This window comes from Trachypithecus francoisi, unplaced genomic scaffold (assembly GCF_009764315.1).
Source record: "Trachypithecus francoisi isolate TF-2019V2 unplaced genomic scaffold, Tfra_2.0 Contig01461, whole genome shotgun sequence".
NCBI classification, from domain to species: domain Eukaryota; kingdom Metazoa; phylum Chordata; class Mammalia; order Primates; family Cercopithecidae; genus Trachypithecus; species Trachypithecus francoisi.
In genome coordinates this window covers 11,579,139-11,605,507 of record NW_022681433.1, presented here as the reverse complement: position 1 = coordinate 11,605,507, position 26,369 = coordinate 11,579,139, and the positions used below count along the sequence as shown (strand labels likewise).

General features: G+C 40.0%; 1 protein-coding gene and 1 long non-coding RNA gene across 3 annotated transcripts in view; one reads left to right on the top strand and one right to left on the bottom strand.

Annotated features, from left to right (window-relative positions):
- Nucleotides 1-24,755, top strand: part of RXFP2 (relaxin family peptide receptor 2) — a 73,358-nt gene extending 48,603 nt beyond the window's left edge. Inside the window, exons 12-18 of one of the 2 annotated variants that reach the window (XM_033235779.1) lie at nucleotides 1,204-1,275; nucleotides 1,391-1,462; nucleotides 4,262-4,333; nucleotides 6,930-7,159; nucleotides 7,856-8,266; nucleotides 12,086-12,304; nucleotides 23,511-24,755. In XM_033235779.1, the coding sequence (XP_033091670.1) occupies nucleotides 1,204-1,275; nucleotides 1,391-1,462; nucleotides 4,262-4,333; nucleotides 6,930-7,159; nucleotides 7,856-8,266; nucleotides 12,086-12,304; nucleotides 23,511-23,770 (1,336 nt within the window). In that variant the 3' untranslated portion in view covers nucleotides 23,771-24,755. The remainder of the gene's footprint in view (nucleotides 1-1,203; nucleotides 1,276-1,390; nucleotides 1,463-4,261; nucleotides 4,334-6,929; nucleotides 7,160-7,855; nucleotides 8,267-12,085; nucleotides 12,305-23,510) is intronic. The other variant, XM_033235788.1, reaches the window with a different exon arrangement.
- The window catches only part of LOC117097696, a 162,424-nt gene that overhangs the window by 96,483 nt on the left and 39,572 nt on the right, over nucleotides 1-26,369 (bottom strand). The window lies entirely within an intron of this gene.

Here is a 26,369-nt window from a genome sequence, read left to right as displayed (position 1 = left end):
TTTTATAAGCATCCTTGGGGACCTGGATGCTTGGACTGTACTATGAAAACTACTGCCTTGAAGTTCATGCATGGCCTTCCTATCTTGTCTCCACGCACTCTCTATGACGTCCTCTACCTCTCCCTGCATCTTCCATACTCTGCTCATGTTGGATCACTTCCTGACTCCTGAAAGTGTCACTGAATTCCAAGCATCTGTGGTTCAGATCATTTTTTACACCCACCTGAGAAGGTGTTCTTGTTTTACCCCACCTAAAATCATCAAGCTTTCTTCAAACACTTCCTAACGTCCCAGGCCAAGATTGATGATTCTTTCCTCTATGTTTTCTCTGCACCTCTATAACAGCACCTGTTTGATTCTTTCCTTGTTTTTATCTAGTTGCTACTCTTAATGGAAGCTTCTTTACAGAAAGAAACTAAGTCGTAGTTATTTGTAACTCCCACATATACATCAGCAGTTCCAGAGTACCAAAAGAGATCATTTTTTTTTGACTCTTAGGCAACTGTATATCTGTTTTATCTTTAACATCTTCTCTGGCTCAGAAAAATACTCTGGACTCTTAAAGATTCATTTCCTCTTATTTTAACAGGTCTCTTTTCCACATTTTATAGAGTCGCTTTCTTAGGATTCTGTCTGGATTGGACAGTCCTATTATATTTAATTCTAAATTCATAATTTCTTCTGCAAAAATAGTCCTGTATAAGAACATATTAAAAGTGTGTGAACTTACTCTAGATTATCTGGGCAGATGCTGAGTGGACAATATTGTCTTGGTTGGAATGCAAAATAAATCAAAGATGCAAGACTTGACCTTGAAAAGCATAGTTGGATAAACAAGAGACCATGTATATGAAGCAAGTAGCAATCACAGAAGCATGAAGAGTAGAAGTGTACAAAGAATACCTAGAGTAGGGGAAATTAACCAAAGCAGATATGAAAGCCAGGCTGGGAATGTGTTGGAGAGGGGGTAAAAGGAAATTCCAGATGGGAACTGGATGAGCAAAATGTTGCATATCTGTAAGTGTTGGAAACCGTATCCATTTGGCTGACTCATACCGCCCTGTTGTGTAACAAGTTATCAGGTTGGTTAAATTGGATTCATATTTTCTGTTACATCAAAAGGGATGACGATAATTGTGAGGAGTAATAAGTCTGTCATTTTCTTCCAAAGTAATTGCTTTGGGTTTTCATTGTCGTCAACAGGGATCTGTCTGGCAATATGATAATGGAGCTATCACCTCACCTTTTTAAAGACTTGAAGCTTCTACAAAAACTGTAAGTTTTTTCTCATCAAAATCAGGTTTAAAAGGCAACATTTTGAGCTTCCAAAATAATAATACCTTTAAACTTCTTTTCCTCTCTCATCTAATGGTAAAAAAAAAAAAAAAAGGAACCTGTCATCCAATCCTCTTATGTATCTTCACAAGAACCAGTTTGAAAGTCTTAAACAACTTCAGTCTCTGTAAGTGAAATATTACAATTATATTGATTATAACTTTAGTGGATGTACTTAGAGACACATTTATTTTTAAATGGGCATTTTGCACATAGGAGCATGCATTTCAGACAATTGCGAATATCACTGATCCCGTCAAGTACACACTGAATGACAAATAAGCCTCATTATTTACCATTCAACATACATGAAGTCCATTTCTGTACTTGAGGAAGTTTTCAAGAATGTCCTTCTTGAAAACTGGGTTCATGTGGCAAAATCTCTTTCTATAGTTTTCACAAAGAATTAAACTTGCAATAGTTTTGTTTCTAAAAGTTTGGTTAAAACAGATTATGTAAGACTTGCCTGCTTTTCCCCTTTGCCCTTTCCTACAACAATCTACTTGATATTAGTCTACAGTGCATTGTTTTACTTTTAAATAAGTTTTTAAAAAGCTATCCCACAAATATGAACATTCAGAAAATTATGTACAGTATTTTTACATTTCTTTTTTTTGAGACAGAGTCTCGCTCTGTCGCCCAGGCTGGAGTGCAGTGGCCGGATCTCAGCTTACTGCAAGCTCCGCCTCCCGGGTTCATGCCATTCTCCTGCCTCAGCCTCCTGAGTAGCGGGGACTACAGGTGCCCGCCACTGCGCCCGGCTAGTTGTTTTTTTGTATTTTTTTAGTAGAGACGGGGTTTCACCATGTTGGCCAGGATGGTCTCGATCTCCTGACCTCGTGATTCGCCCGTCTCAGGCTCCCAAAGTGCTGGGATTACAGGCTTGGGCCACCGCGCCCGGCTACATTTCTACCATACTAAGTTTCAATGGTGTCAAGAACTCTGCCACTTTTCCTTTGAACTTCATGATTTCTTTCCAATGGATGGCAACTGCTGGCTAAAGGTTGCTTGTTTTCACACAGACAGCAGACTACATTGCCTGACTGCAGCCAAAAGTATTTCTTCCTTTACATCCAAAGACCAATTCTTAATATCATCTTTTATTCTTGCTAGTTTTCTATCTGAAATTAATGCAAGATTTAGGTTTCTCTCTCACCAGATATTAGTGAGCATCCACTGATGAAAAAGATCTGGTCCCTATTCTTAAGAAGCCATAATATTAAACATATATGTTTATTTTTTAAAATATAAGGACAGACCTGAGGATGTGGACAGCATGATCCTTCCCTTTACTTACCACATACTGCATTTCTGAAAGCCAAACTACCAAGTCACTACATAATGCCTTCCTGAAAGTCAAAGTAGCAACTATTTATTACATACTTGTCTTTATTCATTTCTACTTTGTTTCTTTATTCATTTCTTCTTTAGGGTCTTTTTTTTTTTTTTTTTTTTTTTGTGAGACAGAGTCTCGCCCTGGCAGGCAGGAGTGCAACGGCGCAAGCTCGACCTTCCCTTCCCAGGTTCAAGTGATTCTCCTGCCTCAGCCTCCCAAGTAGCTGGGATTACAGGCAAACGCCGCCATGCCAGGCTACTTTTTTTTGTATTTTAGTAGAGACAGGGTTTCATTGTGTTGCCCAGGCTGGTCTCAAGCTCCTGAGCTCAGGCAGTCCACCTGCCTTGGCCTCCCAAAGTGCTAGGATTACAGGCGTGAGCCACTGCACCTGCCTGGTCTTTCTTTTTTTACCTAAGATTCATTTACCCATTTATTTCACAAACATGTCTTAGCCACCGACTCACATAAAGCACTGTCTTAGCACTCAGGGTACAGTGGCCTCTGCTCTTTAGGATGTTATAGGTTATTAATCAAATAATCACAGAATCCACATAAAGCTAAAACTGTATAAGTCAAGGAGAGAGCCAGAGAGGGGAAAAAAAAAAAAAGAAGAAGAAGGAAAATTAAATCTTTAGAAAGGGCTTAGAGTCTCCTGCTAGAGGGGCCATGCAATTACTTAGTAGTATAACAGCTCTCCCAGATTTCATTTCTGACTTCCAAAAAGCAAGGACTCCTTGGGCAAAGGAAAACTCAGAACCATGTTGAGAAATCCTTATTCGGATTAGTCAAAAAGAAACCAAGTGAGAATCAGACATATTTCAAAACAAACATTAAAAGCAAAAGGCCTCTGTCTTTTTAGATTGTCCTCTCTCCATCTGCTTCCTGAGAACATGGCAGCTCTTAATTCATACCATCCTAAAGAGATCTTCAAAGTGTCCACATTTGTAGAAGCAAGCATTGAGGTCAACTAAGAGAACAGGAGTGATCCTTGGATCCCTTTGAGGACATTTTATGGGGCCTGAAGGATTTAAAGGAATTTAATTAAATTTAACTTAAATTTAATTAAAGGAATTCTAAGACATACCACTGGTGTCTTAGAAAACTTCTGAATTGGAGTTCCTCTTGCTACCTTCATGTTTTTCCATCCTAAAGACATATAGGCCAGGAAGAAATGATCATGTTTAAATCCAGATTCTCACAAAACTCACTTCAGTGATGCTCTCCGGTTGGAAATATCATCTCCTGAATAAAACCCTCTAATTCCTATGGCATTACTTATATTAATAAAATCAAACTAACGAGCCAACATCATAATCACACAAATCACCACTGTCATTCTTAAATCAGAGAAACGAACGAATGTGTTGTATAAGAATGTAATTCTGCATGTGAAGTGACACAGTCATTACCAAACTACAGGAGGCATAAACAGAAACAGCCATTTTCTAAGACAGTGTACCGTAAAACGACCACCCTCATTTGCCTTGGTAACATAAGATCTTGAAGCATTATATTTTGGATCTGATGAAGAATGCGATTATTAAAGCGTTTCAGCGCAACACCATGAAACCTGTTGTGTGTATTTTCCAGAGACCTGGAAAGGATAGAGATTCCAAATATAAACACACGAATGTTTCAACCCATGAAGAATCTTTCTCACATGTATGTATGTATAAAAAATGGAGGAGGAAGCATGGTAAAATGTTTCAAATTATCTCCTGTAAACTGTCTAATGTATCACTGCAATGTGTTTCTATGCAACAAAAGTCGTTTTATTGAGAACTTTTTAATTTTGTCACCTTTGGTCCCTGTTCAAATAGAGTTCAATATTATGATGTGCCGACATGAATGACCCTTCTCTCTGGAAACACGCTGTTTATCCAATTGAGGTCCAATAAGAGATCAGGGTGCCAGAATGCCACATATTACACAAGATGAAGTCACTGGCTAAATGGTACTCAGGCGACCTGGAAACATTAATTCACCTCACATGAATGAGCAGTCGGCTGCTCTAAGATTTGAGCCCTTAGGAAGAAAGGTGCTATATAAATTCCAGGTGTTGTTACTGTTACTAAGTGCACTACAAAATGGAGGTAATTAATCTTTATAGTAGTTTTTGATAAGTCACTTTAGCATATTTGGCTAAAGTGCACTGTGTAAGTTGTGTGAATATATGTGTTCATAATTATTTCTTTATCAACTGTGTAATCTGTGTGTTCATGATTTCAAAAATTAACCATTGTTATCTACAAAAATAGGGAGGATTCAATGTAAGATTACAAGTTGGGTGCAGCAAGTGGATGAAATGGTTGCTGTGAAGGTGCTCTTTTAGGAGGACATTTTGTTTATGTCTGTGCAGTAGGTGTGATTACTAAAAGACAAGTGTTTGATGCATTTCCACATGGTTTTGTTCTTATTCTTCTGTGGCACCATTAGATAAATATTTAATGAGGATATCATTTCCTTGTTGTAGGCAGAACATGAGGTCTTCTTAGAATAGAGAAATTTAACCTATTTAGAACTTGATGGAGAAACTGCTGTGTTAAATATAGACCTCAGGCCAAGGTCAAGGAGGGCTCAACAATTAAGAGAAAACACATTAGCTTAGTTACTTCCCCACTAAATAATCTACTTACTTTGCTTTCATATTCCTTGTCCTTTATTTATTGAAACATCCCCACCTCGTCACCCCCATCCCTTTCACCTGGCAACAAGTAGTGTGGTCACAGCGCAAGGTGGCCCTGAACCTATCTGAAGATAGCAGACATAATGGAATCCTAAAAGGACCAAGAAGTCAAGCCAAGTGTGTGCCAGGAACTCCAGGGAAGGAAAAGAAAAGAGAGTTTGTTATAGGTCAGGTTCCTTTAATTGGATGCCAGATATTAGGAAGCTGAATTGTAAGCTACTCGAAGGCAAGAATTGCCTCCTGTTTCTCTTCCTGACACACTCAGTGCTCAATTATTCATCATCCACTTGCTGATCCAAGAAGTATTTGTTGAGTACCTACATGTGCCAGGCACTGCTTTAGACACCAGGGACACAATGATGAACAAAAGAGAGGATGTCTGTGCCTGAGAGCTTCCATTTAGCTTTGGGGACCAGAGAGTAAAGGAGCAAGCGAGTAAATAGTCAATTAAGTGCTACAAATTTAAATAAAGCAATGTAAGGAGTAGAAGGAGGGTTGAGGATTACCACTGAGGTGGGGTGGATGGAAGTTGGAATGAGGTGACCTTTGAGCAGAGGTAGAAAGCAGCCCTGGCAGTATCCAGCGGAAGAATCTTCCAGGCAGGGGCTTAAGCAAAAGCAAAGCTCTGAGTAGGGCATGAGCATGGCTTGTCTGAGGGTGTGTGTCTGGGTGGAGTAAGCATTGCAGGGTAAGAGGTGAGGTGGTGCAGGCAGCCAGGGGTCTGATACCAGGCTGCCTTGGTCTAGAAACTGAATTGAGAAATGACCAAAAAATGAATTAGACTGACAGCAAAGAGCAGAAAAGTGAACTGAAAGAAGTAGCAAACAAATAAAAATACAATAAGTTTTATGAGAGAAAATTCTAAACACACAGGTTTGAGGGATGGCGACAGCCAAATGACCTCACCAATTCCAGCACTTCCAGATGCCTTGTGCCCAGATCCCAACTCCACTGACCACTAACAAACGTATTTTCCCATAGAAATTAAGTTCTTCCAGACCCTGCTAAGAAATCTGTGTTTAAGGCAGCTGCTTCTCTTCCCAGATCCAGTGAGAATGCATTTTCCTAGTGTCAGAGGTCCTCCCTTCCTGCCCGTGTCAGGGAAGAGGGAGCTAGTTAAAGTGAGTAGACCTTGGTGTTTAAAACTCAGGACAAGACAGAAATGTTCTTGGTGAGTGACAATAGGCTTTTCCCATCCCAAGCCCAAGCCCCTGAAAGTTTGCTGGAGATCACTTTGACAATGATAATCCACTTTTCATAATACTTTACAGAATAATCAATAAACCAATGTGACCAGGGAACATACAGCCCCTGAGATTTCAAATTTTCATCTCCTCCCGAACTCTCCTCATCCAAGTTACTGAATTCCTATGTCCTTTAGGTTCCTCATCTTTAAAAGGATACTGCCTAGTATTTCATGAAGAACTCTTTAATTACATAAACACTACTAAACAAAAATAAACAAACCTAGTGAAGTTGTATACCTAGCATGGAGTTGCAGCCCCAATAGGATTGCAACTGTAGTTTCTGTATCATTGCTGCAAAGTGACACTTTTTTCTCTTTGACTTTAGTTATTTCAAAAACTTTCGATACTGCTCCTATGCTCCCCATGTCCGAATATGTATGCCCTTGACGGACGGCATTTCTTCATTTGAGGACCTCTTGGCTAACAATATCCTCAGAATATTTGTCTGGGTTATAGCTTTCATTACCTGCTTTGGAAATCTTTTTGTCATTGGCATGAGATCTTTCATTAAAGCTGAAAATACAACTCACGCTATGTCCATCAAAATCCTTTGTTGTAAGTATGTTTCCAATACAGGTAGATTTAGGGTATCTTCTGTGAGCTGTGCACTAGACATATATATATATATGTGTGTGTGTGTGTATATATATATACACACACATACACACACACATATTTATTGGCTTTCAACAAATGGCATTTAATGTGAATTATACATCCTGGGCACATTTTTTTTTTTCTAAATATAAAAGTTCCGGCTCTTTGTGGCTTTGTTTTAGGTTGCACGACCTTACAGTGGCCTGCTCTCAGGAATATGTCTTGGGAATGCGCTAACAGGGAACCGATGAGTCAAGTGACAGATTATAAAGTTTTGTGGGTGATAAAACTAAGGTCAACTTCAATTACAATGATACCTATGCTCATTAAGCCGAGAAAATTATTCCCTTTATTAACTATGAAGATAATATAAGTTAACTGTTTAACAACTAGTCCTTCCTCCTTCCAGAAAATTCCTGTTCCCATTTTTTTAAACTACAACATAAAAACATAGTATAATACTTTAGAAATATTACAGTTTTTAAGTCCACTTGTTTCTTGGTACTCTGGTAGATGTTTACATTAGTTCATTTGATATAAGATGAAGGGAACTAGATCTAATTAGACAATTAAAATGCTGGAAATATACTTAATCAGAAAACTAAAACAGAGGCATTTGAAACTGATGACATTTCTGTTTCGATTCTTTCACAGGTGCTGACTGCCTGATGGGTGTTTACTTGTTCTTTGTCGGCTTTTTTGATATAAAATACCGAGGGCAGTATCAGAAGTATGCCTTGCTGTGGATGGAGAGCGTGCAGTGCCGCCTCATGGGGTTCCTGGCCATGCTGTCCACCGAAGTCTCTGTCCTGCTACTGACCTACTTGACTTTGGAGAAGTTCCTGGTCATTGTCTTCCCCTTCAACAACATTCGGCCTGGAAAACGGCAGACCTCAGTCATCCTCATTTGCATCTGGATGGCAGGATTTTTAATAGCTGTAATTCCATTTTGGAATGAGGAGTATTTTAGAAACTTTTATGGGAAAAATGGAGTATGTTTCCCACTTTATTATGACCAAACAGAAGATGTTGGAAGTAAAGGGTATTCTCTTGGAATTTTTCTAGGTAAATTATATTTTTTCATTTCCTGGAAAAACATAATTTTGCTAGAAATACTTTAAATTTCAGCAAAGGTGGATTTGTTTGTTTCAGAAAGTGAGGTAATATAGTCAAGACTGTGTCCTTCTTTTAAAAAAAGTTTTTACTATTGCATTTAGTGACATTTTTATTAAACTTTTTATTAGACAATATTTAGTGTGGAAAATAAAGACATACTACCAGGATCTCTGGATTATCTTTTTATTATCCATAAGATCCTTTGATTTCATGTTTATATGAAATGACTATAAGCTGGAGGAATTCCAGTTTACTGCCTCGTCCTATAAACCTACCAAGTTATTTAAACTCTTTTTTACAATCTAGTTATGAGTTAAATAAATAATAATAAAACTCAGGAAACTGACAAGTAAGAGATACCTGAATGGAAATACCAGGAAGGTTTATTGCCTTTGTTAAATGCAGCTCTTGAGTCAGCAATGTAAGGATGCTTAATAAAGCTCTTTTCTTTCCAGTTCTCTCAGTTCCTCCTAATACTTGGAAAACAAGATTTCTGTGTTCTTTATAAATGAAAGACAAGTTTAGCCCTTCAAAGTTAAAAACACTATTTTTCTATTTTCTAATATGTATCCCTCCTGCTTAAAATTAAGGCTTTTCCCATGTCCTCTCTTTGGGGTGATCTTCTTTTGACTCTCCTCATCTTTTCTTCCCATCCAAGGAGCCAACAAGCTCTCCTGTCCTTTCTTTTTCTTCAAAATTTGCTTTTGCTGCTGCTCCTTCCAGTCTCTACCCACTGCTGTTGCCTTAGTTAGACACTTTACTACCTCAACCCTGAATTATTACCTTAGCCCTTACTGGTCTCGTAACCTCTGGGGCCTTCCCCTTCTTCTCATTTATCTATTCACTACCATTGTTATATTCTCTATCAAAAGCACTGTGTACACCTCCACTCAGAGACCTTCAATGACTCCCTAGTACTATCAAGGTCAAGTTTAAATTAGTCAGTTAGAACTCCTCATGACATGACCCTAACCATCATGCCCAGTTCTTCTCCATCTACTTCTCTTCCTCCTCTGAAAAACAAAACATTTAGTTTACTACATTTTAGTAATACCCATCACACACTACCCTATTTGGTAGTTATTTGGTTATAGATACGTCATTCCCAGGATCCAGAGTATTATAGGCTGTTCTCTGTATTTTCTTATATTTCCTTATCATTCATTTCCTCATTACTCCTAACATAGGTGCCCTTAATAGAGACTCTTCCGGAAACACACCACACACACACACACACACACACACACACACACACACATCATGACATGCATTGTTTCAACAGGCATTTATTCAGCACTTACTATAGGCTGTGCACTATATACTATATTGGGTACTGGAGATACAACAGATCCAGCCTCAAAGGCCTTACAGACCACAGAGGAGGAGGCAGACGAGTCAACATGTCCTCACATCACACACAGGCTGATAAATGCCATGACGAAAGAGTACAGAATGTTCTAGGAGCCCCAGATCTGAGGAACAGGGAAGGCTTCCCAAAAGAAATGAATTCAAACTGAGGCCGAAAGGATGAGGAGGCATCAGCCAAGTGAAGGCAGAGGAGGGTGAGGTGGGGTCTGTGTTCCAGGAAGACATAGTGGATTCCCAGGCCCAAAGCCAGGGAACAGAGTAAGATGAAGGGCTCAAGAAACTCATTTTGGTGGAGCATATCATGCGGGCATAGAGCTCGGCCCAAAGGGATTAAGTATCTGGGATATATTCCAGATAGATAAAGAGATAGTCACAAATACATACACACACACACACACACACACACAAAATCATCATCATCATCAATTTGCATATGAGAGGAAGAGTCCTAGAGCTCTAAAGCACAATTTTTTTTTCTGTTTGAAGAATATAAGAATACATAATTTTTAATTAATTTTTATTTGAAAATAATTTTCATTTTAGGAAAGGTGCAGAGATAGTACAATTTTCTACATATGCTCCATCAAGTTTCCCCTATTGTTAACATATTTCTTATATTACTATCATGCATTTAGAGCATACACTTTTTTTTTTTTTTGAGACAGACTCTCGCCTAGTCTCCCAGGCTGGAGTGCAGTGGTGCCATCTCGGCTCACTGCAACCTCCATCTCCCAGGTTCAAGCAATTCTCTCGCCTCAGACTCCCAAGTAGCTGGGATTACAGGTGCCCACCACTATGCCCGGCTAATTTTTGTATTTTTAGTGTAGTCCAAGTTTCATCATGTTGGCCAGGCTGGTCTCAAACCCCTGACCTCAAGCAATCTGCCCACCTCAGCTTCCCAAAGTGCTGGGATTACAGGTGTGAGCCACCACGCCCAGCCTAGAACATATACTTTTGATCCTTTCTGTAAGTCTGCTATCAGAATTTGGGGCAGGGGAGCATCTTCTAAGAGAGTGATTATTTTTTATGCTTCACGAAATTTTTTTAAAAGAGGCCTAAGACAAACCAGTTTTATAAAATTTTACCGTATGGCTTTATACTGCGATTTCATTGAATACGAAATGATTTGGATAAAAATAACAGATCACCTTGAATTTAAAGTATTTTTACTCTAGACTTCACCAATCTTACATACGGTCTAGGTTCAGATTCATATTTTTTAACAACTTTGAAAATATATGCAAGTCTTATGTTCACTGTGAAAAATGAGATGATCACTCAGGATTTCAGTGACAGCAAGAATAAAGCAAATCCGAGTCACTAAGAAGTCAGCATGAAAGGCAACAGTGATGTTGGGTGGGAATCTTGTGCATACATTTGGGCCCAAAAGAGTAATTCACATAGCTGAATTTAACTTTTTTCTTATTGTTTATTATAAAATTAGTCTAACGTTTCTGAACCACAGTAGTTTAAATTACTATAAGAAACATGAAGAAAAATAAACAAAAATACATTTTTGTTCTATGTATTATTCTTAAGACCAAAAACATTAGGAACAATGTTTCTCAGACAATTATATTCATGATATATTCCAAGGTTATTTTATTCATTTTTTAAAATTATTTTTATTCTTTTATTATTCATGTTTATAGGATAATAAAGTGGGGTTGTTTTTATTTTTTGAGATGTGCCTAAGATTACATCAATCCCTTAAGGTTTGAATTTGCAGAGAGCTAAAAACAAAAATAGCTTCTTTTCATGCTTTAAAAAGCTAGAGTTTACTTCATGATATGCCTAGATCTGAATTTTAGAAGTCTATAATTCCTCATAAGGGTTTATGTATTTGAAATCTCTTTTTCATCTGGTCAACCCAATGTCTTTGTTTTTATTTCATTGAACCTGGGTTTTACCTAACACCACTGGGCTTATATAAAAGAATGCTTCCCAGCAGGGCCTGAGGAAGAGGCACTGTATTTAACATCTAAGTACAGGTTAAGCATTTGTAACTGAAAATCCAAACTTTGAAATGCTCCAAAATATGGAAGTTTTTGAGTGTCAACATGATGCCACAAGTGGAAAAATTCAACAACTGAAGCTTTTGCTTTCTGATGGTTCAAAGTATACAAACTTTGTTTCATGCACAAAATTATTTAAAATATTGTACAAAATTACTTTCAGACTATGTATATAAGATGTATATGAAACATAAATAAATTTTGTGTTTAGACTTGGGAACCATTTCCAAGATATATCATTATGAATGTGCAAATATTCCAAAATCCAAAATCCAAAACATTTCTGGTTTCAAACATTTTCGATAAGGGATACTCAACCTGTACCACAGGAATTTTACTGTTGACTTTTATGCCTGAGATGTTAAAAGTGTGCTTTTCCCAACAGGTGTGAACTTGCTGGCTTTTCTCATCATTGTGTTTTCCTATATTACTATGTTCTGTTCCATTCAAAAAACCGCCTTGCAGACCACAGAAGTAAGGAATCGTTTTGGAAGAGAGGTGGCTGTTGCAAATCGTTTCTTTTTTATAGTGTTCTCTGATGCCATCTGCTGGATTCCTGTATTTGTAATTAAAATCCTTTCCCTCTTCCGGGTGGAAATACCAGGTCAGTCTCTTCTATCATTCCCAAGTATAATACACAGTGCCTTCTTACATCCTTCTTTTGACAAGGCCAGAGTCTAGGACACATAGTTAATTATCCATAAAAACTTTTAATTTCAATACAAAGAGTTATTTCCCTCCATGTTTTATAATCAGTATTATAAAACAGAAACTGAGTAGTGGTGCAGTTCAACCAGGAATAATAAAAAGCAGGAGCTACAGAGAAACTAAGTCTGAGTATCTTGCTTTCACCCGAGCAAGACATTGGTTCTTCACTAGGAGTATGTATAAAAAAATCAAAATATACATGCCCAGGTTCCACCCGGTACTGTTTTGTCTCTAGAGGCTAAGACCTATAGATGGATGTTATGTAAAAATTCCCCTGTAATTCTGATGCACACACATCTGGCTAGAACCACCATTCTATTCCATGGTCCTAGCCATAAAATGTCATGCTGGGCTCTGTGGAGCACGAGATATTTCCTGAAAGAGTCTCCTCCGAAAGGCCAAGTTCCCTGAACACACTCCTACTTCAACCAGAGAAAATCACCTTTCCTTAGCAGAATTTCATCTGAATCCCCTTCTGGGATCTAGAAATCACAGCTATTTAGGGACCACCACCCAGGGCTTTAACCTAACTCTCAGTAAAGTACCTTGGGACCGTCATCAACCTACTGTTCCAGCCTATAGCAGAGCTACCTGGGAGTTGATCCAAGACAGTAATTGTGTCTTATACATCTTGACTCCTCAGTGCCAAGCAGGATGCCTGATACTTTGATAGCCCTTAGGAAAGAGTGATGAATGCACAGATGATAAACAGCTGTAACAACCTATGTCCCTTCTGTGCAGTCAGCCACGAGGCTGTGTCAAATGTTTTGCTGCAAAATACCACACAACATTCACAACATCCTCTTAACCTATCAGTTCTGTCTCCACAAGGCACAGATGTTCCTTAGGCCGTGTAGGATATGAAAGTGAAAATTAGGAAGGAGATCAGGTCAGGGCTGAATACTTGGAAGCCTTTGCTGGGTGGTGAGACAAGAAGCCATAAGAGGGCTTTGTGGGAGGTCATGCGGGGAGAGCCAGTTGCATGTGAAGAACAGAGTTAATTAAATGTTAATAGTCACAGTTGTTCACTTGGTGAACAGCCTCCAATCTATTACTGCTACCTGTACATCTCAATTTTACACCCTAACCTTTCAAATTCAGCAGGACAAAAGTGTCCGTTGGTCTCCATTGCTCATAGAATAAAGTCCAAGTGCTGGGGTGAGCATTATAATACTTCTTACCTCCCACCCCACCCTCATACACTGTGATCCAGGCCCACTGGAATGACTGGGCTTTATTTTTTTGTTTGTTTTTGTTTTTTTATTATGATGATGTCATTTTATTGAGCACTTATTTTATTTATTTATTTATTTTTTAAATTATACTTTAAGTTCTAGGGTACATGTGCACAACGTGCAGGTTTGTTACATATGTATACATGTGCCATGTTGGTGTGCTGCACCCATTAACTCGTCATTTACATTAGGTATATCTCCTAATGCTATCCCTCCCTCCCCCCCCACAATAGGACCCAGTGTGTGATGATCCCCTTCCTGTGTCCAAGTGATCTCATTGTTCAATTCCCACCTATGAGTGAGAACATGCGGTATTTGGTTTTCTGTTCTTGCGATAGTTTGCTGAGAATGATGGTTTCCAGCTGCATCCATGTCCCTACAAAGGACATGAACTCATCCTTTTTTTATAGCTGCATAGTATTCCATGGTGTACATGTGCGACATTTTGTTAATCCAGTCTGTCACTGATGGACATTTGGGTTGATTCCAAGTCTTTGCTATTGTGAATAGTGCCACAATAAACATACGTGTGCATGTGTCTTTATAGCAGCATGACTTAATAATCCTTTGGGTATATCCCCAGTAATGGGATGGCTGGGTTGAATGGTATTTCTAGTTTTAGATCCTTGAGAAATCACCACACTGTTTTCCACAATGGTTGAACTAGTTTACAGTCCCACCAACAGTGTAAAAGTGTTCCTATTTCTCCACATCCTCTCCAGCACCTGTTGTTTCTTGATTTTTTTTTTTTTTTTTTTTTTTTTTTTGAGGCAGTGTCTCGCTCTGTGGCCCGGACTGGAGTGCAGTGGCCGGATCTCAGCTCACTGCAAGCTCTGCCTCCCGGGTTTACGCCATTCTCCTGCCTCAGCCTCCCGAGTAGCTGGGACTACAGGCGCCCGCCACCTCGCCCGGCTACTTTTTTTGTATTTTTAGTAGAGACGGGGTTTCACCGTGTTAGCCAGGATGGTCTCGATCTCCTGACCTCGTGATCCGCCCGTCTCGGCCTCCCAAAGTGCTGGGATTACAGGCTTGAGCCACCGCGCCCGGCCAGTTTCTTGATTTTTTAATGATTGCCATTCTAACTGGTGTGAGGTGGTATCTCATTGTGGTTTTGATTTGCATTTCTCTGATGGCGAGTGATGATGAGCATTTTTTCATGTGTCTGTTGACTGTATGAATGTCTTCTTTTGAGAGTGTCTGTTCATATCCTTTGCCCACTTTTTGATGGGGTTGTTTGTTTTTTTCTTGTAAATTTGATTGAGTTATTTATAGGTTCAGGATATTAGCCCTTTGTCAGATGAGTTGATTGCAAAAATTTTCTCCCATTCTGTAGGTTGCCTGTTCACTCTAATGGTAGTTTCTTTTGCTGTGCAGAAGCTCTTTAGTTTAATTAGATCCCGTTTGTCAATTTTGGCTTTTGTTGCTGTTGCTTTTGGTGTTTTAGACATGAAGTCCTTGCCCATGCCTATGTCCTGAATGGTATTACCTAGGTTTTCTTCTAGGGTTTTTACGGTATTAGGTCTAACATTTAAGTCTCTAATCCATCTTGAATTAATTTTCGTATAAGGAGTAAGGAAAGGATCCAGTTTCAGCTTTCTACTTATGACTAGCCAATTTTCCCAGCACCATTTATTGAATAGGGAATCCTTTCCCCATTTCTTGTTTTTCTCAGGTTTGTCAAAGATCAGATGGCTGTAGATGTGTGGTATTATTTCTGAGGGCTCTGTTCTGTTCCATTGGTCTATGTCTCTGTTTTGGTACTAGTACCATGCTGTTTTGGTTACTGTAGCCTTGTGGTATAGCTTTGTTCTTTTGGCTTAGGATTGTCTTGGCAATGCGGGGTCTTTTATGGTTCCATATGAACTTTAAAGCAGTTTTTTCCAATTCTGGGAAGAAAGTCATTGGTAACTTAAAGGGGATGGCACTGAATCTATAAATTACCTTGGGCAGTATGGCCATTTTCACAATGTTGATTCTTCCTATCCATGAGCATAGTATGTTCTTCCATTTGTTTGTGTCCTCTTTTATTTTGTGGAACAGTGGCTTATAGTTCTCCTTGAAGAGGTCCTTTACATCCCTTGTAAGTTGGATTCCTAGGTATTTTATTCTATTGGAAGCTATTGTGAATGGGATTCATCCATGATTTGGCTCTCTGTTTGTCTGTTACTGGTGTACAAGAATGCTTGTGATTTTTGCACATTGATTTTGTATTCTGAGACTTTGCTGAAGTTGCTTATCAACTTAAGGAGATTTTGGGCTGAGATGATAGGGTTTTCTAAATATACAATCATGTCATCTGCAAACAGGGACAATTTGACTTCTTCTTTTCCTAACTGAATACCCTTTATTTCTTTCTCTTGCCTGACTGCCCTAGCCAGAACTTCCAACACTATGTTGAATAGGAGTGGTGAGAGAGGGCATCCTTGTCTTGTGCCAGTTTTCAAAGGGAATGCTTCCAGTTTTTGTCCATTCAGTATGATATTGGCTGTGGGTTTGTCATAAATAGCTCTTATTATTTTGAGATACGTTCCATCAATACCAAATTTATTGAGAGTTTTTAGCATGAAGGGCTGTTGAATTTTATCAAAGGCCTTTTCTGCATCTATTGAGATAATCATGTGGTTTTTGTCTTTGGTTCTGTTTATATGCTGGATTACGTTTACTGATTTGCATATGTTGAACCAGCCGTGCATCCCAGGGATGAAGCCCACTTGATCATGGTGGATAAGCTTTTTGATGTGCTGCTGGATTCAGTTTGCCAGTATTTTATTGAGGATTTTTGCATCGATGTTCATCAGGGATATTGGTCTAAAATTCTCTTTTTTTGTTGTATCTCTGTCAGGCTTTGATATCAGGATGATGTTGGCCTCGTAAAATGAGTTAGGGAGGATTCCCTCTTTTTCTGTTGATTGGAATGGTTTCAGAAGGAATGGTACCAACTCCTCCTTGTACCTCTGGTAGAATTCGGCTGTGAATCTGTCTGGTCCTGGACTTTTTTTGGTTGGTAGGCTATTAATTATTGCCTCAATTTCAGAGCCTGCTATTGGTCTATTCAGGGATTCAACTTCTTCCTGGTTTAGTCTTGGGAGAGTGTAAGTGTCCAGGAAATTATCCATTTCTTCTAGGTTTTCTAGTTTATTTGCGTAGAGGTGTTTATAGTGTTCTCTGATGGTAGTTTGTATTTCTGTGGGGTCGGTGGCGATATCCCCTTTATAATTGTTTATTGTGTCTATTTGATTCTTCTCTCTTTTCTTCTTTATTAGTCTTGCTAGCGGTCTATCAATTTTGTTGATCTTTTCAAAAAACCAGCCCCTGGATTCATTGATTTTTTGGAGGGTTTTTTTGTGTCTCTATCTCCTTCAGTTCTGCTCTGATCTTAGTTATTTCTTGCCTTCTGCTAGCTTTTGAATGTGTTTGCTCCTGCTTCTCTAGTTCTTTTAATTGTGAGGTTAAGGTGTCAATTTTAGATCTTTCCTGTTTTCTCTTGTGGGCATTTAGTGCTATAAATTTCCCTCTACACACTGCTTTAAATGTATCCCACAGATTCTGATATGTTGTATCTTTGTTCTCATTGGTTTCAAGGAACATCTTTATTTCTGCCTTCATTTCATTATGTACCCAGTAGTCATTCAGGAGCAGGTTGCTCAGTTTCCATGTAGTTGAGCAGTTTTGATTGAGTTTCTTAGTCCTGAGTTCTAGTTTGATTGCACTGTCGTCTGAGAGACTGTTATGATTTCTGTTCTTTTACATTTGCTGAGGAGTGCTTTACTTCCAACTATGTGGTCAATTTTGCAATAAGTGCGATGTGGTGCTGAGAAGAATGTATATTCTGTTGATTTGGGGTGGAGAGTTCTGTAGATGTCATTAGGTCCACTTGGTGCAGAGCTGAGTTCAATTCCTGGATATCCTTGTTAACTTTCTGTCTCGTTGATCTGTCTAATGTTGACAGTGGGGCATTAAAGTCTCCCATTATTATTGTATGGGAGTCTAAGTCTCTTTGTAAGTCTCTAAGGACTTGCTTTATGAATCTGGGTGCTCCTGTATTGGGTGTATATATATTTAGGATAGTTAGCTCTTCATGATGAATTGATCCCTTTACCATTATGTAATGGCCTCCTTTGTCTCTTTTGATCTTTGATGGTTTAAAGTCTGTTTTATCAGAGACTAGGATTGCAACCCCTGCTTTTTTTTTTTTGTTTTCCATTTGCTTGGTAGACCTTCCTCCATCCCTTTATTTTGAGCCTATGTGTGTCTCTGCATGTGAGATGGGTCTCCTGAACACAGCAAACTGATGGGTCTTGACTCTTTGTCCAATTTGCCAGTCTGTGTCTTTTAATTGGACCATTTAGCCCATTTACATTTAAGGTTAATATTGTTATGTGTGAACTTGATCCTGTCATTATGATATTAGCTGGTTATTTTGCTCACTAGTTGATGCAGTTTCTTCCTAGCATCGATGGACTTTACATTTTGACATGTTTTTGCAATGACTGGTACCTGTTGTTCCTTTCCATGTTTAGTGCTTCCTTTAGGACCTCTTGTAGGGCAGGCCTGGTGGTGACAAAATCTCTAAGCATTTGCTTGTCTGTAAAGGATTTTATTTCTCCTTCACGTATGAAACTTAGTTTGGCTGGATATGAAATTCTGGGTTGAAAATTCTTTTCTTTAAGAATGTTGAATATTGGCCCCCACTCTCTTCTGGCTTGGAGAGTTTCTGCTGAGAGATCTGCTGTTAGTCTAATGGGCTTCCCTTTGTGCATAACCCCACCTTTCTCTCTGGCTGCTCTTAACATTTTTTCCTTCATTTCAACTTTGGTGAATCTGACAATTTGGAGTTGCTTTTCTCAAGGAGCATCTTTGTGGCATTCTCTGTATTTCCTGAATTTGAATGTTGGCCTGCCTTACTAGGTTGGGGAAGTTCTTCTGGATGATATCCTGCAGAGTGTTTTCCAACTTGGTTCCATTTTCCCCATCACTTTTAGGCACACCAATCAGATGTAGATTTGGTCTTTTCACATAATCCCATAATTCTTGGTGGCTTTGTTCATTTCTTTTTACTCTTTTTTCTGTATACTTCTCTTCTCACTTCATTTCATTCATTTGATCTTCAATCGCTGATACTCTTTCTTCTAGTTGGTCGAGTCGGTTACTGAAGCTTGTGCATTTGTCATGTAGTTCTCGTGTTATGGTTTTCACCTCTATCAGTTCTTTTAAGGTCTTCTCTGCATTGATTATTCTAGTTATCCATTCATCTATTCTTTTTTCAAGGTTTTTAGTTTCTTTGCGCTGGTTACGTAGTTCCTCCTTTAGCTCTGAGAAGTTTGATCGACTAAAGCCTTCTTCTCTCAACCCGTCAAAGTCATTCCCTGTCTAGCTTTGTTCTGTTGCTGGCGATGAGCTGCGTTCCTTTGGAGGGGGAGATGTGCTCTGATTTTTTGAATTTCCAGCTTTTCTGCACTGCTGTTTCCCCATCTTCATGGTTTTATCTGCCTTTGGTCTTTGATGATGGTGACGTACTGATGGAGTTTTGGTGTGGGTGTCCTTTCTGTTTGTTAGTTTTCCTTCTAACAGTCAGGACCCTCAGCTGTAGGTCTGTTGGAGTTTGCTTGAGGTCCACTCCAGGCCCTGTTTGCCTGGGTAGCAGCAGCAGAGGCTGCAGAAGATAGAATATTGCTGAACAGTGAGTGTTGCTGTCTGATTCTTGCTCTGGAAGCTTCGTCTCAGGGGTGTACCCCACCGCGCGAGGTGTGAGGTGTTGGTCTGCCCCTAGTGGGGGATGTCTCCCAGTTAGGCTACTCAGGGGTCAAGGACCCACTTGAGCAGGCAGTCTGTCCATTCTCAGATCTTAACCTCTGTGCTGGGAGATCCACTGCTCTCTTCAAAGCACAGGGGCATTTACCTATGCTGAGGTTTCTGCTGCTTTTTGTATAGCTATGCCCTGTCCCCAGAGGAGGAGTCTACAGAGGCAGGCCGGCCTCCTTGAGCTGTGGTGGGCTCCACCCAATTTGAGCTTCCCGGCCGTTTTGTTTACCTACTTAAGCCTCAGCAATGGCGGGCACCCGTCCCCCAGCCTCGCTGCCGCCTTGCAGTTAGATCTCAGACTGCAGTGCTAGCAATGAGGGAGGCTCCGTGGGCGTGGGACCCTCTGGGCCAGGTGTAGGATATAATCTCCTGGTGTGCCGTTTGCTAAGACCCTTGGTAAAGCGCAGTATTAGGGCAGGAGTTACCCAATTTTCCAGGTGTTGTGTGTCTCAATTTCCTTTGGCTAGGAAAAGGAATTCCCTTCCCCCTTGTGCTTCCCAGGTGAGGCAATGCCTCGCCCTGCTTCAGCTCTCGCTGGATGGGCTGCACCCGCGGACCAGCGCCAACTGTCCAACACGTCCCAGTGAGATGAACCCGGTACCAGAGTTGAAAATGCAGAAATCACCCGTCTTCTGTGTCGCTCATGCTGGGAGCTAGAGGCTGGAGCTGTTCCTATTCGGCCATCTTGGGCACGCCCCACTGGGCTTTGTTTTCTGTGCTTTTCTGAGAAGACATCAGCCTTTCCTGAAGCTGTTCCCCCAATCTGGATTATACTTTCAGCCTCTAAGATTCTAACCTACTAAACACCACTTCCCATCCTCTAAGGCTCAACCCAAATGCTCCCTCTTCTATGGTGCAGTGCCATTTTCTATCTCTCCTCACCCCACTTCCATGCAACCCAGTTGCTAAAACATCCAGGATGGTTTGTTTACACCTCGTTTATTGGCCTCATGTGAACTGCCTCATAGCGACACTGTTTCCGAGTGTGTCCATTGCTTCCTTTAGATGATAAGCTTGGGGAGATGTGCATGTCTTATTCCTCTGTGCATTTTCCACAGTGTTTTCAAGTAAATCTTAGTCAACTAAAGAAGGTGAGTTGGTCCAAGAGTGATGGAATAGGGGATCAGTCTCATCAACCACCCCCTCACCACTACTGTCTCCATACCTTCTTAAAAAAAAAAAAATGGAGTCTTGCTCTGTTGCCCAGGCTGGAGTGCAGTGGTGTGATCCCAATTGACTGCAACCTCTGCCTCCCTGGTTCAAGTGATCCTCCTGCCTCAGCCTCCTGAGTAGCTGGGATTACAGATGTGCACCACTACACCAGGTTAATTTTCGTATTTTTGGCAGAGACGGGGTTTCATCATGTTGGCCAGGCTGGTCTTGAACTCCTGACCCCAAGTGACCTGCCCCTTCCCTTGGCCTCCCAAAGTGCTGGGATTACAAGCGTGAGCCACCATGCCTGACCCCATCTCCACACATTTTGATGTGCTTTCCCGCTTGTAGGGGGATGCAGCCCAGTGTGGTGGAAGAAGGACTCGGCAACAAGTAAGGCAGAGGTTCTGGGTTCCTCTCCTGCCCCTGCCACTGACCTGTTGAGGGATCTCAAGGAGAGCATCTCACCTCACCTCAATGAGACTATCTCTAGATGCTCTCTCAAATTCTTGCTGGTTTTAATCTTCTTTGAGGCTTTTTCTCTCTGTACGAGGCCACTAGGGCTGCTATAACAAAGGACTTCCGGTTCTGGAGGCTGGAAGTCCAAGATCAAAGTGTTGGCAGGTTTGATTTCTCTTGAGTCCCTCTCATTGCCTCACAGGAGGCATCCTCTCTGCTGTGTCCTCACATGGCAGCAGGGCTCATCATCCTCAGTGAGTCCATGACACCTCAGATCATGATAAGCTTAGTAAATACCCCCATTGTCTTGTGGAAACATTACTGAGCCACACACCAGTCTTTCTTTACATGTATAGTTCAATAGTCTGAGGTTTGTCTTGAACACCTCAGTGGAACCAGGAAAAATGTCATGATCACAGTTGACAAAGCTTCTTCTTGCTTGCCCAGCTTCCCATGGTAAGAAATGCTGCCTTCACTGACCTACACCAACCCTGTCCCCACCCTCCAAGAAGTCTGGTGTTTACTGGTGATGGCATGTCACTGACAGTACCTGGGGTCACCCAAAAGACAGGCCAGAGTTAGCTTATCTCAGAACTCAGCTGCTGCTAATCTTATAACAAGTCTCATCCCAGCACTTTGGGAGGCCATGGATCATGAGGTCAGGAGATAGAGACCATCCTGGCTAACACGGTGAAATCCCGTCTCTACTAAAAATACAAAAAAATTAGCTGGGCGTGGTGGTGGGAGCCTGTAGTCCCAGCTACTCAGGAGGCTGAGACAGGAGAATGGTGTGAACCTGGGAGGCAGAGCTTGCAGTGAGCCGAGATCACACCACTGCACTGCAGCCTGGGTGACAGAGTGAGACTCCATCTCAAAAACAAAAGAAAACAAAACAAAAACAAAAAGAAGTCTCATTCAGAGTGGAACTTAAGTCTATGGCCATACCACCCTGAACATGCCTGATCTCATTCACTGTAGAACTCACGTGGCTTATTTGCCTTTGCCTAAGTGAAAGCAGGTGTTATCAGGCATTGTTTTTCTACGAGGTTGGGGTGGGATTCATGATCAAAATTCCCGTTGTGGGCACAACAGAAAAAGGCCACTTATTTTGTTTTCCTTCAATCACTAACTGTTCAGATTGTCTAATTTTTTTAAATTAGGGACAAATAATATAAAAGTTCACTTAATTTAAGACAGGCTAAAACATAATTTTTTTTCATATTCCTTTCAGTTAAAAAATAAGGACAAGGAAGAGAAGATAGGATAGGAAGAGAGGAAGGTAAATATAGAAAAGGAGAGGAAAGAGATCAAAGGAAAAGAAGAAGGAAGGTCAGATAAGCAGTCAGAGAAGAAATGGAAAAAGAAGAAGGCATAGACAGGAAGAAGAGAAAGATACAAGAAACAAGGCAGGGTCAAGAGAAGAACAAAATAACAGTGGCTGAAGGATAAAAAAAATTATGGGATTGAGAAGGAAGAGAGCAGACAAAGGATGATGAGAGAAAGCATCAATGGTCTTACTAGCCACCTCTTCACCTGAATGGGGAGTTCCCTGAAATTGTGAAGATGTGAGAGGAAGTAGCATCACGTGGTAAGGTTTGAGGATCTCAAGTCTTAGTGCCAAAAAAGCACATCAGCAGAGCTGACTCTGGCCTAGCCCGTTGGATTCAGTGAGCAAGTTATCACCAGCCCCCTTTAACAGACAGAGCAGATGTAGTTGAGGAAGCATAAGTGATTCGCTCACACTCACCTAGCTAAGTGTCTGACCACAGGATTAGGCCATGTGTAAAGGGAAAGATGTATTTCATGCTAACCAGGCAAATGAAATGATGCCCTCAGGAAGGACACTATCATTCCAAATTTCACCTCACAAAGAACTTCTTGTGACCTCTTTCCCTGAATATTCTATTAGCATTTGTAGGGTTGCACACAAGAGAATTTCATCAAGTTTAGAGGATGCATTCCTCTTTGCTCTTCAAAGCTTTTAATAGGATAACAGGATAACCAGAACACCAGGGAAGGGCAATAAGCTTTGAGAACTGGACGGAGATAAGACCAAGGTCAGATCTGGCTCTTGGACCAGAAGTTTCCTGAACCCCACTCTATTGACTAAAGATTATTTCTTTATTTTTTTATTTTCCTATAAAGGAAGGCGATAAAATAGGGAAAAAATGCATTATACAGCAATTTATGGTTTACAAAATGTTTTCACATATTTCCTTTTAATATCACAATGACCTTCACATTATTTACTGAAACTCAGAAAAGTTAAATCGTTAAGACCTTGAATTCATAGCTTCTGTGCTCTTCCAACAAAGAGATTTTCCTTCAGGTGAGAGAAAACTTAAAATGTACTATGTCTCCCTCTCATAAACAGCATTGACTGCAAAGTGTTATTTGTATGTTATGTCTATTTAAAACTTCAACTTTTTTTTCACACTTTGCTTCCTTTTCCAGACACAATGACTTCCTGGATAGTGATTTTTTTCCTTCCAGTTAACAGTGCTTTGAATCCGATCCTCTATACTCTCACAACCAGCTTTTTTAAGGACAAGTTGAAACAGCTGCTGCACAAACATCGGAGGAAATCAATTTTCAAAATTAAAAAAAAAAGTTTATCTACATCCATTGTGTGGATAGATGACTCCTCGTCCCTGAAACTTGGGGTTTTGAACAAAATAACACTTGGAGACAGTATAATGAAACCAGTTTCCTAGCAATCATTTTGGATCACTGGACTTTCAGTGGACTACCTAAAACAGGGGACAGCTTTTGGAAGATGATCTCTGCAATGCTTTTCATCTTTACCAACGGCAAGCCTTTCTGCACAGAGAGCACAGCAGAATGGCTCCCGTCACTGCATTCCAATGGCAGCTGTACTATCTACCAATCGTGCTGAGGACAGCACCAAAGGTTCCTCTCCTCACCGACATGCCTGAAAAGCACATGTGAATTTGTATATAATGGGTTGAGGTGCGGCTGATCTCTAGCTAACCATCACAACCCACCAACAAATGACCACAGGATGGCACTGTGTGGTCTTTCACATCGGGTTGCACTGTCCATGAAATAGAAACACTCACAACATCTGATTCCAGCGTGGCCATAATAACAGAAGTCTAACATCTCTTTCCTTGCTTTTTCGATATCAAATAAAACCGTCAGCATCCTGCTGGATTGATAGCAAAGGATTTCCAAAATATTCATCTACCCGAAGTCCTCCTCTGTGAAGGCCGGTGGAGTAGGCACTTTGAAAACAGAACTTCAGATCAGGTTACCATGTCTAATCTATGACCAGAGAGTCACACTGATGAAGCCTAATACCATTCACCTTTTGGATTTTATTTAATGTCAGAAAAGATGAATTCTTAAGATATTTTTCTTAAGGTTGCCCAGGGCACAAAGCAAAATTGGACATCTTCACTGCCAAAAAACTACACTTTAATATTCTTAAAGTATAATTTATTTAGAGCAGTATCCCTATTGCTGGCAAGTTCTGCTTTCATAAAATATGCAGATAAGAAGTGTTAAAGGGGATTCAAGAATTGTAGCTTTATTTGGGACTGTTTGCATACTCACATTGGTTTTGTTCTCATTGTTTTTAACAAAAAAGCAACTAAGTTTGGGGTTGTGTTTTGAAAACGAAACTGAAAAAAATTATATGTGAAAATGAGAATCGTGTAAATAAAATTACGTTTTGCATTTGTCCATCTATTATTTTAAGCTTAACAAAGACCATGGATGGAGTTTATTGACTGTTAAGCATGTTTCTCCTGATAAAGAATACAGCCAGGAAACACAGTGTTTCAGTTCACAAGACACATCCTACATTTTTCTTTCTCTTCCCCTTTTGCCACAGTATGAGGCAGTTACTTAATTTCTTCACTGTTCACTTCATTCTGAGTTCCTTTAATGAGATAAAATGTAAGCAGCTGACTAAGACCAGCACAACACCTCCTATTACATATTAAATGGACACCCTTTATCCAGTAGCATCCGGAAGAGAAAGAAATGCAGAGTTCATGGGTCCCAGCCATTCTGGTAATTTACTTGTTCCTACTCACCGTTGACTAAAATCATAACTTGAGTTCCTTCATTTTGATCAAGTAAGATATTTCTCATGTATAATAAACTATTTTCATTAGGATTCTAGAAATAATGTTCCCACTCATTGACTATGCTGCCCTTTCCCTTATGGCTTTAAATTTTTCTCCATCTTGTCTCTTCAGTATGATGAATTGCATCCTCACTTGTTTTCCAGGTTTGCTGACATTTTATTAAATGTCTTTGCCAGTCCTTGATCATCTTATGATTTATTTCCTAATACATTTTCTAACACCAGGAACATAAATAAGGGGTAGACCGTGAGCCTAGAGTATTGTAATTTTAGCACCAATATGTGTCTCCCGTTCTTGAAAAGCATCATCCGTGGTCCATGAACCAAGTCTTTGGGAACCATGGTTTGTAAGAGCCTACACTTTGCTGTAGTGCAGTGAGTGGGCATGAGAAGAGGCACACGACCAGATGCTTTGGGGAAGGTGGCAGCTGTATGGAAAAATGGAAGCTCTGCATAGGTCAGCAATATGCCAACAAATAGCATGCACTTCATATCTGATAGCTTGGTGATTTACAGTCTTATTCTGTACTGCTCTACAAGTAGAAAAGCATTAGAAATATGTATTATTTTAGTAAATAATAGTCTTTAACCTGGATTGAGTGAGAACTTTTGTGCTAGGCCAAGCCTGCTTTCTAAACACGGTATTTCTGTGTGGTTATGAAAATATCACCTGTGTTCATGAACCATTTTCCATGACAATATAAACATCAATTAAACGTCACTGCAGAATTTCAGAGGCCATAGACGGTGCCATCTCTGAGTGGGAGAGAGTGTGGGCAAATCATCTGCTCCACATGCTAACTATGCAACTGTATATAACTGATGTCTTGAAGAGGATAAGAAAAAATACCCTAAAAAGTCAATACGTAGCTTCAGACGAGTGTACAGAAAAAGGGTATGTGTTTAATTTGTATTAGACATCAGTAAGATTGTTTACATAGCTTTGTTTCATCCTAGAGGCTTTTGTTCATAGCTTTCACGGCTTTTTTTTTTTTTTCATTCAATAGGCTATTTCAGAAATTGCAATCGACATAAACTATTCTATCAAAAGAGTTCATGTCAATTGCAGTTGCTGAAATGCCTCTCGATGGTCAGGAGCTTTAGGAGAAATTACATTTATTTGAGCTTTATGTACAGGTAGCACTATCATCTTTCTCCAACCCTACCCGACACCAGCTCTGCAGCTCCATTCAGCAGGT